The following is a 14,917-nucleotide window of genomic DNA, read 5'->3' as shown; positions in this document are numbered from 1 at the left end:
TTGCTCTAGAAAGACTGTTTGTCCACTCCATAAATCCCTGTAGTAAGTAAGCTCTGTGGACATAGCAGAGAGCCACATCGACCCAGTCCTGGTGTAATAGGAAAGACAGATTCTGAAAAAAAAGAACCCCCATGAAAGCAGGATAAGTGCTATGATAAGTCCTGGAGGAAGGGATAGTTAAGCTGAAAGCTGAAAAGTGACTAAGAGTTAATCAAAGAGTAGGGGCTAGGGAGGAAGAGTATTCTAGGCAAAAAGCAAGCAAGAAACATGGCGCCCCTTCAAGGTACAAAAAAGACAGAGTGGCTGCAGTATGGAGAGCTTGCAGGCGGGCGCCAGAGCCTGGGAGCCTTGGGGCTGTGGCAAGGGATGGGAGTCTGTGCCGGGGGCAGAGGGCAGCCAGGGAAGGAGGCGGAGAAGAGAAACAATTAACCTTTGCACTGCACTCCCAAGCTTGTCCTACCTTATCTTCCCAGAGTCCTTGGGAGGCTGGCTGGGTTGGGATCATGATGTGTTTTTTTGAAGATGGAAATATTGAGACCCAGAGGGATGTGACTTGCCTAAGGTCACACAGCTGGTATGTAAGTAGCAGGGGCAGGATTGGAACCCAAGTGAGTCTCACTGTAGAACCCCTAAAGCTACTGATAGATTCCCTTTTCTTTCATTCATTCATTCATTCATTCATTCATGCCTACTATCTGTCAGGTACTATTCTTGGAGGAGGATTTCAATACTAAGTTAGACCAATGAGACAGATGGAGGCTAAAGAGCTTGGGCTTTATTCTGTCAGCAACAGGTAGGATAGCTGGTTTCTGGGAAGGCGGAGGTGACCACCCTTCACTCTGAGCTGTGCTCTTTCCTCCCTGGGCAGGAAAAGCCATTATTCTCCTTCCTGGGAGCATTCTGCCACAGGCATCAGCTTCTCAGAAGCAAACTGGTATTGAGTACATCTCTTATCTTTTGCCATCATTTGATCTCTCAGACCCACAGTATCTAGAACTCTTGGGGAACGAGGAAGTAACTTCCTAGTGGCAGAAAGAACACTCCATTCCACCCACTGTGGCTATTATCCCCCGCATTGTGAGCTCAGGGTGATCTGATCATAAATTCCTAACTGGGCAGGTCAAGAAGGTAGCCATGCTCCAGGCACATAACTTCTTCAGTAAAACACTTATCTTTGCCTTAAGCTCGACCGGCCCATTGTTTCTGTGTATCTAGGTTAACATACCTTTGAGATGCCCTCTTTCAGACCCCTCTTTCTAAAGCGGGGCCACTTTCAAGAGAGTATGGAATCTTTACTACCCTATAATCCAACACCCACCTTGCTTTCTCCCACCTTCATGTAATCTTCCATAATCTCAAATGCACAAAAGAAACTGCAAACTGTCACTTGGCAGCATTTATCTCAGTCTATTGAGATTTTCCTTCCAAGCTTATCCTCAATTTGGTTCAAATAAATTTTGGTAAAAATTCTCTACAGATTTGGATTTTTCTTAAGTTGACAGAGGGAAGGCGCCATGGTTCTGTTTACCCTGGATCTCCACTAAGTGCAGCACAGTGTGTGGGCATAGAAAGTGCTCAATTAAGGTTGGTAGAATGAATGAATTATTTAAAGAGAAACAGGAGCGATGAGGACACTTCTCTGCAGTATCTGAAGGCACCTGGTGACCTCAGTGAGAAGATACACTTGGATCCTTTTCTATCGGTTCAAGGTCTCAAAGGGCCTTGGCTCATTCTTGTGTACCCCCAAGATAGCTGCCCTGCAAAGGAAACCCAAAAGGGAGAAGGGAGTATTAGTGTGTGTTAGGCTTTCCACGTTTTCTATTTTCATCCTCATGACAGCCCTGAGAAGCAGATGGCCTTCCTCCATCTGGGAGGAAAGGAGACTGAGAAAGGGGAAGGGATTCGCTCTGGTCTCTAGCTAGTAAGTGGCAGGCTTGGGAGCTAGGCCTCTTCTCAAAGACAGTGCTTCCGAATACACTGTGCACCAAGGGGGTGTTTGGAGGGTTTATAGAGACCTGATGATTCCAAAAGGAACCAAAGTTTTGCCATCCTAAAGCTGCCTTTTTGGGATATTGATTTTAAGTGTTTATTAAGAAACAAGACTCAGAAAGAACCTTTGACACACCCCCTTTCCCTAAGAGATTCAGATGGAAAGGACTTCTCCTGAAAGGGAATCTTAGGTGGTTGCCTTAGACTAATTTGAATTAAGTGTGGTAAATAAGAGGGCTTCAGGCAGAAGCCTCTGAGCTAGATACCGTGTCCCATTGAGTTGCCTAGCAATAATCTGCCCCCATGTGTGTTCTGCTCTTTCTCAACTACCTGTAAATCGCCCATTCTCCCTTCTGAAGTCTAATATGCCACCCCTCCCCCTTTCTCCTTTGTACAAAAATGTCATATATACTCAGTGTTGTCTCACTGTCTTTGGAATTTTCATGCTTACATGAATTCCCCATGTACATGTATTAAAATTTGATTTTCTCCTGTTAATCTATCAGTGTTAATTTAGTTATTGGCCAGAAGAACTTAGAAAGGTGAAAGGAAAATATTAATTTTTTTTAGCCCCCACAGTTCCACGGCAGGCAGAAACTGAGAGCCTCACCACCATTACCAGCCAAAGAGAAAGAAAAATTACCAGTTGCAGGTACTTGGGGGTGTGGGAGGGGCAGTCATCATCCATAAACTTAGGCCCTGAAGAGACAAAGGGGGTCTCCCTGGGTCAGTGGAGTCTCCAGCTCAACTTCTTTGGGCTCTATCTCTCACATGTCTCCCTGTGCCATCAGCACCGCCCCCAGCGGAGGTGTCCAGATGGCAGGGAGGGTCCAGGGAACAGCCGAAGATGCTGAGTAGGCCTCCCTCTCCCGTCTCCCTATGGCCCCATGGATCACCCGGTGCTTCCGGCCCATCTCATTGGCTCTCTCCTGGCTACTCATCTCTCCTCTTTTCGATCTTCCCAGCCTGTGGTTGCCGTGGAAACAGAAAACAGTGACATCACCATAGAGTAAGGGCTAGGGAGATGCTGTTCATGGCAGGAACTGGTCCTGCTGCCTGCTACATGTTATATCCACATCTGGATCTGCCAAGGGCAAAAAAAAAAAGGAGGCAGGAAAAGCGATAGGGCCCACACTCCTTTCCCTTGCTCCTCTTTCCACCAAATATAGTGAGAATAACAAGGCAAGGAAGATGTAGATAATCGGAGAGATGAGAAGCCTGTACACACTTAGAAGGGAGAAGGATGAGAACCAGGTGGAACGGAGATAGGGTGTAGCTTAGGAATTAACTTGGTGACTGCAGGTCTGAGTATGGTGGGGGGATGGAGGTCAAGGCAGTGAGAATAATGGGTCTCAGGTTTGTCCAGAATTTCTCAAAGCATCATGCTGTTCAATACAGGCAGGGCTCAAGAGAGCAAAGCAAAAAAGGACTTTTTGGGAGTGTCCCTTCTCCCACAACCCACCCAGAAGATCTCTACAGCCCCTTCCTCACAGCTGCAGCCAGTGTCTAATACTGTCTCAGATATAAGAAAACTGAGGATTCGCGAGGCAAAGCAATCTGCTTTGGGTGACCCAGCAGGTAGGTGAGGGGCAGAGCTGACACCAGGTTTTAGGAATGCCGCACTATACATGGAGATTATAATGAAAGCAGCAGCAGCAGTGAACAAGTCTACCATGCTCAGCACTTTAAATGCATTATTTCATTTGATCCCCAAACACCTCTGTGGGGTAAAGACTATCATTACCTCCGTTTTTCAGATGACACTGAGACTTAGAGTGGCTTAAATAAATTGCCCACAGCCACACAGCTAGAATCAGAATTAGAACGCGGATCTATCTGCCAGCAGCAGTTAGCCCAGTCCCAGATCTCCACCTTTGCATTATAAGGACTGTGTAGGGAAACAGCTCTGGTCCTGGGGTCTGCAGCCACTGAGTCTTTGAGAAAGGAGGCCCTGTGTCTAAAGGCTGTGACCTGGAGTCAGAAACCAATCTACTGTCCTCCTTCCCCTTCCCCTTCCCCGCCACACCTGCTCCGGTAATAAGGTCACCAGGGCTCTATGCCCAGCCCTGGGGCCTGTCCTGTGGCTTTGGCGGAAATAGGACCCTCAGTCTTCTGGCAAGTAGACCTTGTCCAAAACAACCAAGACCTTGGTGGGGTGGGGGGTGGGAGGAAGAGGGCTCTTCCTCCACATCCTCCTTCCCAGAAAGTCAGACGAAAGGAGAAACAAAGGCCTAGGAAGGAGGTCCTGCCACACCGATTGTGGCAGAGCTGGCAGGAGCCCAGGGCTACTGGGCCTGCAGCTTCTGTGTGTCCCCCTGGGTGAACCTCTGCTGGCTGAAGTTCCATCGGGCAGCACCCCCTTATGCAGGGCCTCTTTATATGTCAGAAATTTGCTTATACCTTACTTCTTCTGGGAAGTCTCCTCTGAACATCCAATCAGGACAGGCTTCCCCTTAAAGTCACCACACTAGTTTTGTGTCTGCCTACCCAAAGGTGAGCTATGTGAATGTGTGTCTTATTCATGGTGGTCTCTCCAGAGCCTGGCACAAAGCAGGTGCTTTAATAACTGCTGAATTGAGAAATGAATGGCTCCTCTAAGCTTCAGTTTGCTCGTCCATAGGTAGGGATAAGAACATCTACCTAATGGACTTTGTTTAAAAAGTTCAATGAGACAATGGACTTAATGCCCTCGGCATGAAATAAACATTAATACAAAGGTGGATCTTATTATTAACAGTGCTTTGTAAAGTGTCAAAGAACCGCGTGGTAGTGCCTTTAAAGGAGGTGACTAATTGCTAGTGAGCAGAGGTCAGAGAAAGGGCAGCAGTTGGAGGCTGCAGCAGTCAGGCAGGTGGGAGACAGAATTTCTGAAGGAGGATAAGGGGAAACGACCTCAACAAATGCCCAGAGCTGTGCGTAGAGGTCAGAAAAGCCTGGCGCATTGGCAGGGTGTACGGAGAACTGGACCGCTGGGCGGAAAGGCTCGCGCAGCAGACATTCCTCAGGGAGGGGGAAGCACGTGTGGGGCGGGCATGGCGGGAAGGGTCAAGCTTTCGCCCAGGTACAGGGGCAACTCTGCCACCAATGGCGCCCTTGGTGACTCTCCCCGCCACCGGGTAGTGGGGAGTGGCGGGGGAGCGCAGGTTCTGGAGCCACCTAGACCAGGCTTGGAATCTGGGCTCAAATTCACCTTCTCATTACCCGTGACCTTGTCAGTTCCCTTCTTGGTCTCCTCACCTGTAAAATGAGGCAGGACCAAGATTCCTGCGCCGCGAAGTCAGCCAGAGCTTTCCCGGCGTGGGCGTCAGCCCAAGGACAAGTCTCTCATCTCTGCTCTAAGCTCAGAGAGGGAATTGGGGATGGAAGATGTATGCGGCGTGCGCCCAGCTCTCGGGCACCGTGCCCCTAGCTGCTTCCTTCTCAGATTCCAAAAAGCGCCTTGAAGCCAGAGAAGGGAGCCGGTCCTGCCAGCCAGGGACAGGGACTCGGAAGTCGGGCACCCGCTCTGACGCGGGGAAGCCGGGCGCTAGTCTGCCCCTTCCACTTCGGCGGGCTGGGGGATGGGCGGCCAGCCCCCGGAGGGTGAGAGCCAGTCTGGGGCTTCCTATTTCGGGAGCGGGGGGTGTGGGCCACGCCTCGTCACGTGACGCAAGGGCTATTTAAAGCGGCAGCGCTGGTTAGGAGCCGCGGGTGCTGGAGTCCTTGCGCGCCAGCTTTGTCGTTTCTTCTTTCTCAGCCTAGCCCAGCCTCACCATGGTGGACGCCTTCGCGGGGACCTGGAAGCTAGTAGACAGCAAGAATTTCGATGACTACATGAAGTCAGTCGGTGAGCTGGGGCTCAGGATGCTGGGCTGGGGAGGGGCTGGCCACGTGCCGGGCCCAGCGCAATGTCCTGGCTGGTACCCTGAACGCCTGCTGCATCCCTCTAGTCAAGGTTGGGGGATAAGGGAACAGGGAGACTATGGCAGCCTGGAATAGGGTATGCGAGGCCTGTTGGGAGGGGGCTTTCGCTGAACCTGGCAAGAGGGTTTTCCAGGTAGGATATGCAAGGAGACAGACTTGTGGGTCGATATTGAAGTAGAGAGGCGCTGTGGCCAAAGAGGGCTATATGATCAGGAGGTAGAGGTAAGGTTTGGATAAAAAGAAAGCATTCATTGAAGAAGGTGGGAGGCTAGTAGGTAGAGGAGGAAAAGCACAGGAGTATGAGTGACAGGAATTGGAAATTGTGAACACAAAGGTAAGTGGGGTGGATGGGAGAACGTACTATAGCCTACAGAAGAGGAGGATTCCCAGGAGGAAGGAGGTGGAAGAGTGGAGAACCAGGGTGATGGGATATGAGGAGGTGAGATAGGGGCCCATGCAGTAAGCAACAACCTTTGCTCCTCCATATTGGGTTAGGGAAAAGGATTTTCCTTGGAGGATACCCCTCTTTCTCACCAGTCTCTGACCTTGCTCTCCACTGGTGTGTAACCAGGCTTTAATCACTGTCAGTGAGTCTAGTGGTATGGTGAGACAAGAGGCCCTAACACCAGCTACAACCCAAGGCTCAGCCACTCCTTGGGCTGGAGTCCGATAGAGAAAGCCATTGGACTTCTGGGGTGCAGCAAAGGGTCATGGAGCAAGGCTAAGACCTGTTAAAGGCAGGGAGGGTCTTTGGTCTAGGAGAGTCTAGTGTTTGGATGTGGAAGGGTTACAATTCAAAGAATCTTACAGGTAAGCCTCTTGGAGATCCTTATACCTTGCCTAGTTCAACAGATGGGGAAACCGAGACCCAGAGAAAGTAGGAATTTGTCATAAAAATTCCACAGCAGAGATGAAAACGTGGACTTATAGATCCGCAGCCCAGATCAGTTCCCATATGGGCCTTGGGACTGCTTGGCTAATGATTGATCTCCAGCCTTTCTCCTCCTAGTGTGTGCTTTGATGCAGAGGGTGATACCCTTTCCTGAAATCCCGAGATGAGATTATCCTAGTTCTCCAGGCTGGGGCAAGGAAAACCAGAATGTTGTTCACGGTGGAGCTATGTTCCATGCCTGTTCCATGCCTTCCTCCCAGGGAAGGTGGCCTGGATTATGGCAGGTGTACTCCAGGCACCGCTCACCTGTTTCTAACTCTTCCCTGAAACAGGAACGAGTGTTGCCTCTTGAGGCCAAAGAGCCCCCACCCTATGCTGGGCACTATGCCTAGTGACTCCAGGAAGGCAGCCATTCTTGGAGAAGAAAGGGGGCTTTGGGCAACTGTTGGGGGAGTTGGAATGCCTGAGTTAGTTGCTCCTCCCAAGCCTCCCACAGCAGACATTGTAGCTGCAGATCTTGGTCCCTGAAGTAAGCTGCAACATCCTTACCATCATGGCTTCCTTATTTTGCCCCAACTTGGGCTAATCCATGCAGCCTGCTTTTCTTGTCATACAGATTGAAAGGCTGGGGCCCAGGGAAGAGAGAAGGCCCTCCCCAGCTCTCCCAGTAAATAACTTCATATCTAAGTAGAAGCCAGCTCTTCCCAAGCCTACTGAATTGTCAGCTCAGTTTCAGTCTCAAGTTTCTCCTTGGCTCAGTCCCTCCCTCACCCCACCGAGGTTTCCTACTCAAACACTCCACTCCTTCAGGTAGGTCCTATGCAAACAGAACTCCTTATGCAGCGACAAGCCCCTGCTGTCTGCTGGGGAGTGGAACTGGCCTGACTCACTCTGACAGCAGGGGGTGAGGCCACATCCCTCACTGGCCAGGAAGGGTGGGCCAGCTCCACAGGCTGCTCGTGCCCACCATTTTAGACCAAGAGTTCTCAGGGGGCAAAGAGGCCCAGTCTTGGTAGTACAAGTGATCACAGGCACTATCACAGGAGGCAGCATGGCCCAAGAGCAATAGTGAACAGCTTGGGAGCCCAGATTCAGATCTAGGTCACTTACTCTTTGACTTTGGGCAAGTTACTCTTCTCTGATCCTCATTTGTAAATTGGGGATAATAAAACCTACCGTTCAGGGCTGTTATGAGCATTTAAGTACAAAAACGCATGGAGGGCATGGACTAAGTACCTAACTGCCAAGTGCTATGTGGCCAAGGAAACAGTTTGGAGACTTTGTGCACCCACCTCTGCCCTGGAGGACAGCTCAGCATAGGCAGCTAAGGGCAGGGCATTTATGGAGGTTGTAGGCAAAAGGAGAGATTGTGGGGACACGCCTTACACTTTGCCCAAGACTCTTTGTTCTGCACTCTCTTGCAGGATTGCCCAGTGCCCAGGGAAGCCATGCTTGGGGTCAGGAGGGGAGTCCCCACAGGGCCTTAGACTGGGAGCCTGGAGACCTGGATTTGAGTGCTGTACCATTTCAGGCCTCTCAAAAATCTATGCTGACACACACACACCCTTCTGCCTACCTCCTAGATCCAAGAGGCTTTGAAATGTTTTGTTGCCCTTCGTGGGGGACAAGAGCACCAGTGCACCTCAGGATAAAAACTTCCAAAGGTGGAAAACTCTCATCCCTAAGGCTCTGGAAAGCAAAGTCCACATTTTTCTTTTTTTTCTCAGCCTGTGGCTTGAAAGCTGGTCAGGTGCCCTGGAAGTGAGTCCTGTGCTCCAGCACGGGAGGCAGTGTAGCTGAGCAGTTAAATGAGCTGTGTAGTTAATTCAGATTTGTGACCTGGGCTTCAGTTCCATCTCAGTTTTAGCGTCTGTAGATCAACCCTACAGGAAGGAGGGTTGAGATAACATGGGTACAGTTATCACACAGAAAGCGCTTAATAGCTTATTCTAATCTCAGCTCTGTCATGCTGAGCTGCCTGTACCTTAAGTTCTCATCTAATGGGATCAATAGTGCCTCTTGACCACACAGAGCTAACAGTAAGACTGAATTAAAAAGTAGCCATGCAAAGTCTTGGAAAGGTATCCTCTTCTTCCTCACATCCAGGCCTAAGAATTGTTCATTGCGCTCCTTATATCCTGCCTCTCCACTCTGGCTCATATACTCATAACCTTCCCTCTGCTCTCAGGTGTGGGTTTTGCTACCAGGCAGGTGGCCAACATGACCAAGCCTACTACAATCATTGAAATAAATGGGGACACTATCACCATAAAAACACAGAGCACCTTCAAAAATACGGAGATCAGCTTCAAGCTGGGGGTGGAGTTCAATGAGACAACGGCAGATGACAGGAAGGTTAAGGTGAGTCAAGGGAGAATGGGGAATGGAGGGCCTTCAGATCCTGAAGAGGAATAGGCTGATAGTTTTGCTTCTTATTATTGTACCTGAGGGGTAGGCAATTATGAGGGACTGAAATAAACAAGGCTCATAAAGCCTGTACAGTGCTGGAATGTCTCAGGTGCTAAATGCATGTTTGTCCTGCCTTCTTCTACATTCTTTGGAAGCATCTACTAGCTGCTCCTGGGAGTGGGCAGCACAGTCAGTATGTTCTGACCTCCATCTACTCCAACTCCAACTGGGTAACCTTGTGCATGGTATGCAATAACTCTGGGTTTCTGTCTCCTTCCATAGATGGGGGAGTGATGTTGCCATGGCTGAGAATTCTAGTGCTTTAGGAACAATGCCCAGAAGTCAGGGCCTTCCACCGAGTTAGGTCATCTGGCCTCTAGCAAGGGGGAGGCAGTTGGGGACATAGGGGTGAGACCCACCCAGATGTTTCCTCTTCTCCAACTTTCACTTCCTGGGATTGGCCAGTGACCCTGAGGAAGTATTTCCAATGCTGCCAGTCCATAGGTAGGAAAAGCTATAGTCTCAATAAGGCAGTCTTGGGTGTTTGTAGTGTCTTCTGACCAAGACTTAGTCTACCTCCCCTCAGGGAGGGAGGGGACATCTACCCCCAGTCTCAGGGCTTGCCACTCTGCAGTGACTGTCTTGGCAGCTTGTCTCATGCTTCCCAAACACAACAGCAGTCCTCTGGGATGCCTAGGCTGAAAATAATCCACTCTGAGAGGGCAAACAACTAAGGGAATGGGAATGAGTAAGGTGATGGTAAGGATGCATACCCACCCCGACCCAGCCCCAAACACATACATGCAATCTTCTCAGATTCTTCTACTGAACCTTGCTCAGTCAAGGTCCCTTAGCCTGGCCTAGAGCCCCCAAATTATTGGAGAAGAGATCTGGGAGAGCTGCCAAATGAGAACCAGCTGATGCAGGCTGGTACCCAAACTAAGTGGGCATTTGACCAGGGCTGTGAAACACTCCAAGGGCACCCAGTCCCAGGACCTGGCAATTGCTGCCCACTTGTCAGCTGAAGGGGTCACATGATGTAGGTCAAGAAGGGGTAGGAATATAGGACAGGAAGTCTAATTTTCCAATACCGCCTATCCCCAAGGGTCTTTTATACATGTGATCACCACTAGGCTGGAGATTCTCAAGACTCCTCACGTCTTTCCTGGGGATATAAAACAGTACGTACCCCTTACCTTTGCGACACTGAGGCTCTGGCATCACCTACAGTATGGGATAAGTGCCCACCTTGAATGCTGGTGGCACTTCTCAGAGCTAGGCTGTACAGTGCTGGTCTCTGATCCACCATACCGCCTGCCTTCCTCTTCCTACTTGCTCAACACCTGAAGGCAGTGGTAGAGGAGACCAGAAGTGAACTAGACATTTTGCGGGGCTAGGCTAGAGGTGGGCTACCTGAGCTCTGGCACTAGCACTGTCATTTGTTTGGGCCAGAGGCTGAATCCTCTGTGGCTCAGTGACCAAATCCCCATGCTGTCCCTCAATCCTGGGTCACATCACAGCTCAGGCCTCTTTCCACAGTCCGTTGTGACACTGGATGGAGGCAAACTTGTCCATGTGCAGAAGTGGAACGGGCAAGAGTCAACACTTGTGCGGGAGCTCGTTGATGGAAAACTCATCCTGGTAAGACGGACAACTTTGGAGCCTCACCTTGTTGGTTATACTGCTGCTCCTTCAGCCAAGCCTGTTGTATAAAGCCAAGGTTTTCCCCTGGCAGCAATGGAAGCTGGGACAATGAAGGGTGGAGACCAGGTCAGGGTGATGTTAGATAGGAATTTTCTATGTAGTGCTTTTTGACTCACAATTCAGGCCTAGGTGCAAATGTTTACAGGCAGTGTGACTTTGAAGTCACCTTCTTCAAGTCCAACTGTAAAACAGATGCTAATAACACCAACCTTGGAGGGCTGCTGGGAAGTCTGAATGAGACAGTGGATGCAGAGCACAAAGAATCACTGACATGGGCAGAGCTGGGCGGATGCAGCAGGTGCTCCACTGCCTTAGTTTCCTCCTTCTGTCTGCCTTGCCTTGATCCAGAGAGGTAGAAAGCAGGGCCAGATCTGATCCCAAGTCCATAGGAAAGTCTCCCATCTCCCATCACAGCATTCCCTTTCCCTCTCTTCCTTAGGACTGTACTGCCATATCTCAAGCCTTTGGACAAGGACAGGTTGGTGGGGCAGTAACTGACAGCATAGCCCTTCCTACCTCATTCTAGCCCCACCTCCTCTCAGTGCTTTTCATGCTTGGCCTACTTCAAGTACCTGAATACAGCCTAGGTAGGAAGTGAAACCAGGTTGGCAGGTCTGTGTTTAGAGACAAACTTAAGGACTTCACTCGGAGAATATAGATTTGACTGAACACCCCCAGACCCAGAGGCAGAGACGGCAGTCACTCACAGTCTCTACCTCCTAACTCGGATTTTTGCTTGAGCATGGTAGACCTTCTGGGGTCAGTGTAACCTGTTCACTGCATTCTTGTACCACATGGAGCAGGGCAACTCAGAGTTGAGAATGAGGTGCCTCCCTTTAGTGGGACTGTGATGTGCAGGACCAAATATTCACTGGGCAATCAGACTAATGAGACCATAGACCTGGCTCTACAATGCCAGCTAGATGGTGGGGGCTCAGGGCTCTGGCCCTGGAATTACTCCAAGTTAGGGAAGGAAAGTTGGTGGCCTAATGTAGTTCTTCCCCCAAGAGTCTCTGGATATTTTTATTTACCTATTTGTCTACTACATGCTAGGCACCATCTTAGGCACCACAGATGAAGGAAGAGGAATGGTGAAAAGGAAAGATAAACACTCTGAGATCCTGACCAAGTCACTTCCTTTCTCAAAACTCATTTTTTCCAAGTCTCTAAAAGATTACAATGCCTAACTTGGTATAAGTATTTGAAAAAATACATGTAAAGTGGCTGGCACATAGGTAGTCAATAAATGAAGATAAATAGGATAAAGGCCCTAATTTGACTCTCTTTTCTTCCAGACACTCACCCACGGCAGTGTTGTTTGCACCCGCACTTACGAGAAAGAGGCATGACGTGCATACTCCTCTGCCAACTGGCTGCCCCTGGACTCAGCACTAGATTGCCTCATTTTTAACTCTGGCATTTTGTATAAATCCACCTTGGTTGGGGAAACTCTTCTGGGATCCTTCCTGGATCCAGTTCCGGTTCCCATTTTGTTTTTTTAACTGCACCCAAAGGGTGCTCTGAGGTCAATAAAACAGAATCAAGACTACTTAGTTGCTTTTTTGCCTTTGGTGACATGACTCTGGGAGTCTCAGTTTCTTTGTATGTAAGAGAGTGTGAGCAAAAACACCTGCCTGAAGGTCACTCAGGAAGGAAGCACTGGATGAGACTGAAATGGATTGTTTCGGGGACAGGGTAACTGATCACCTTACACGTACAATAATACAACAGCTGTACCTACACCTTGCCTTTACACTGCCTTTACCTCCTCCCATGGCCAAATGAGCTCGTCCAGTATGGAATGATCAATCTGGCAGGGCTTCCCCAGTTTTGGCTACTGAACTATCACCTCAGACCCATTCTGCACAGTTGCTCTTCTCTGTACAATGCTGTGTGGTCTCTTTCCAGAATGCAGGCTGGGACAAAGAATCCAGGTTTGTGCCTTGGTTGGGGGAGAAAATGCCCAAAGGCCAAGATGACTGGTGAGCTACCACTAATGCCCCAGGCCATTACTCATGGTTACAAAGTCTTATTGATTCTCTAATCAGTTCTGGGGGAAGAGGTCATCTGAACATCACAGAAGGGAGGGCTTATAAGTGATCTAAGAAGGCTGAGACTTGCTAGTACCTCTGGCTCTGTACCTCAGCTGGGCCTCTTTCACAGTCTCAGGTAAAATATTAAAGTCTGTAAGTTACCTGGGAAGAGGTTTTATAGCAATAAGAACTTTCAGTACGTTTAAAACCAAACACACTTACATTTAGTGCCAGGAATTTAAGCAGAGACCTGAAGTGGAACCAATTAACTCACAGTAGTAAATACAAAGTAAAGCAATGATCTTGGCTTGAGCTGTCTGGTTTGGTGGTCTGGCAGAATGTCACACACAAGCTCAGTCACTGTGAACAATGATTTTCTGGCTGTGACCACTGACTGTCACTTCTAGCATAGTAGAATCATATGTAGAGGGAATGGAAAAAGTGAGCACCACTTCTTACCATGTTCTCCCTCATACTGCCAGTCTCCCTTCCTCTCCCTCTGCCTATGTGTTGGATGCAGCAGAGATCACCCACCAACCGATCCAGAGTAAACCAACAGGGAGGGGCCAATCACTCTGTTCTCCAACTATAGCTGGACTCACCTCCACAGCAGTAACCGTGGCTCTAACCTGGACTCCTATACAGGAATCAGGCTCTGGCAGTGGCAGCTGGAGAGGTTAATAGGACCTCCTGCTGAATGAAGGAAGTTGGGTGAATGAATGGGTAAGCTGCAGGGGTCAATTGCAAAGGGAACAGGAGTGGCAAGGAAACAACACATTCAGGCAGATGCTTTTGACTTCTAACTCCCAAACCTGCCTGCTGCATGAGAGGAAACCATCTCCCATAAGAGAGAAGTCATGGGGTGGGAGGCCATATTCTTACTATTGAGTCTTTCTAGGAGCCAGGCACAAGGCTCCTGGTTCTTTCTTCTCTCAACAACCCCTCTACTCTTTGCACTGTCACTCCTTGTGCTTCCTCTTGTGCTTCTTCTTCTTTTTCTTCTTCTTTGCTGCCTTGCTGTCTTTTGATGTGTGCCTTGCCCTCTTGCCTGTATCACTCTCAGAGTCTGAGCTGTCAGAGTCAGATGACTTCCTGTCTCTATGTTTCTTTTTCTTCTTGTCCTGAAAAGAAAATTTAAAAACTCAACATGTATGTGTAATTTTGCTTTTTAAATCATGGTATGTAATCAATTGGGGAGCACTTAATAAATTATAAAATAATAATTTAAAAGGATAAATTAAATCTTCAAGTACAAACAAGAAAAAAAGCCCAAAACAAGCTAAGTTCAAGAATCAAGACCATAATACAGTATGTATTCTAGATTCCAGTGTGTCCAACATGCATAATATGTAATGTGTGTGTGTGTGTGTGTGTGTGTACACACATACATACACATCCCTGTATACATTTAAGATACACTGAAAGCAACAGAAAGGACACAAACTGGTAGGTAACAAGTGTTACCTGAAGAATGTACTAATGGGGAAAAGATGGGTCTTTCACTTTTTCCAATGAGTGTCCAGTTTGATAAGGCTGTACCTGATGCCTTTGAATATTTATCATTTCTACCCTTCGCGACAACCTTACAAAATTATATTGATAAAGAAAAAGGCTCAGAACTTTCTCAAAACATAATTAATAAACTATCCACTATACCATGCTGCCAGACTGACAGCACAAACTCATACAAAGGATGGGAGGCAGATTCTCAGGCTTTTGTGGGGTGCTCTGAGCAGTTTTAAAGCTTTGCATAAAACTTTTCCTTGAACTGTAAATGTTTATATTGCCTCAGTAAAGTTCCTAAGAAGGATTATGGGATGATAAAGAGACAGAGCAGAAGAGGGCAAAGCTCCTGCTCCTCCTATAGGCTTTCGACCAGGATCCTGAGAGCCGTAAGTTTGCCTGAGTGATACACCAGCTCTTAAGAGCTGGCTGTGAGAAATCGTGAACAGAACATCAAACCAGGTATTAAACCAAGACCTGAGTT

General features: G+C 48.6%; 2 protein-coding genes across 3 annotated transcripts in view; one reads left to right on the top strand and one right to left on the bottom strand.

Annotated features, from left to right (window-relative positions):
• Positions 1–5,662: 5,662 nt before the first annotated feature.
• FABP3 (fatty acid binding protein 3) lies at positions 5,663–12,446 on the top strand. Its single transcript, XM_016132059.2, has 4 exons — positions 5,663–5,815; positions 8,973–9,145; positions 10,733–10,834; positions 12,193–12,446. The coding sequence occupies exons 1-4, from the start codon at positions 5,743–5,745 to the stop codon at positions 12,244–12,246; spliced, it is 402 nt and encodes a 133-aa protein (XP_015987545.1). The 5' UTR covers positions 5,663–5,742; the 3' UTR covers positions 12,247–12,446.
• The window catches only part of ZCCHC17 (zinc finger CCHC-type containing 17), a 46,496-nt gene continuing 43,484 nt past the window's right edge, over positions 11,906–14,917 (bottom strand). For both annotated transcript variants that reach the window (XM_016132055.2, XM_016132056.2), the window contains exon 8: positions 11,906–14,051. In XM_016132055.2, coding sequence (XP_015987541.1) covers positions 13,890–14,051 — 162 coding nt within the window. In that variant the 3' untranslated portion in view covers positions 11,906–13,889. The remainder of the gene's footprint in view (positions 14,052–14,917) is intronic.

The sequence above is a fragment of the Rousettus aegyptiacus genome, unplaced genomic scaffold (assembly GCF_014176215.1).
Source record: "Rousettus aegyptiacus isolate mRouAeg1 unplaced genomic scaffold, mRouAeg1.p scaffold_m13_p_1, whole genome shotgun sequence".
NCBI lineage: Eukaryota > Metazoa > Chordata > Mammalia > Chiroptera > Pteropodidae > Rousettus > Rousettus aegyptiacus.
The sequence above is the reverse complement of the archived record's forward strand: the minus strand, read 5'-3'. Positions and strand labels throughout refer to the sequence as shown.

Coding starts and splice junctions, on each gene's coding strand:
- FABP3 (XM_016132059.2), top strand. CDS start 5,743: ATGGTGGACGCCTTCGCGGGGACCTGGAAGCTAGTAGACAGCAAGAAT. Junction 5,816..8,972: donor TGACTACATGAAGTCAGTCG/GTGAGCTGGGGC, acceptor CTCTGCTCTCAG/GTGTGGGTTTTGCTACCAGG. Junction 10,835..12,192: donor TTGATGGAAAACTCATCCTG/GTAAGACGGACA, acceptor CTTTTCTTCCAG/ACACTCACCCACGGCAGTGT.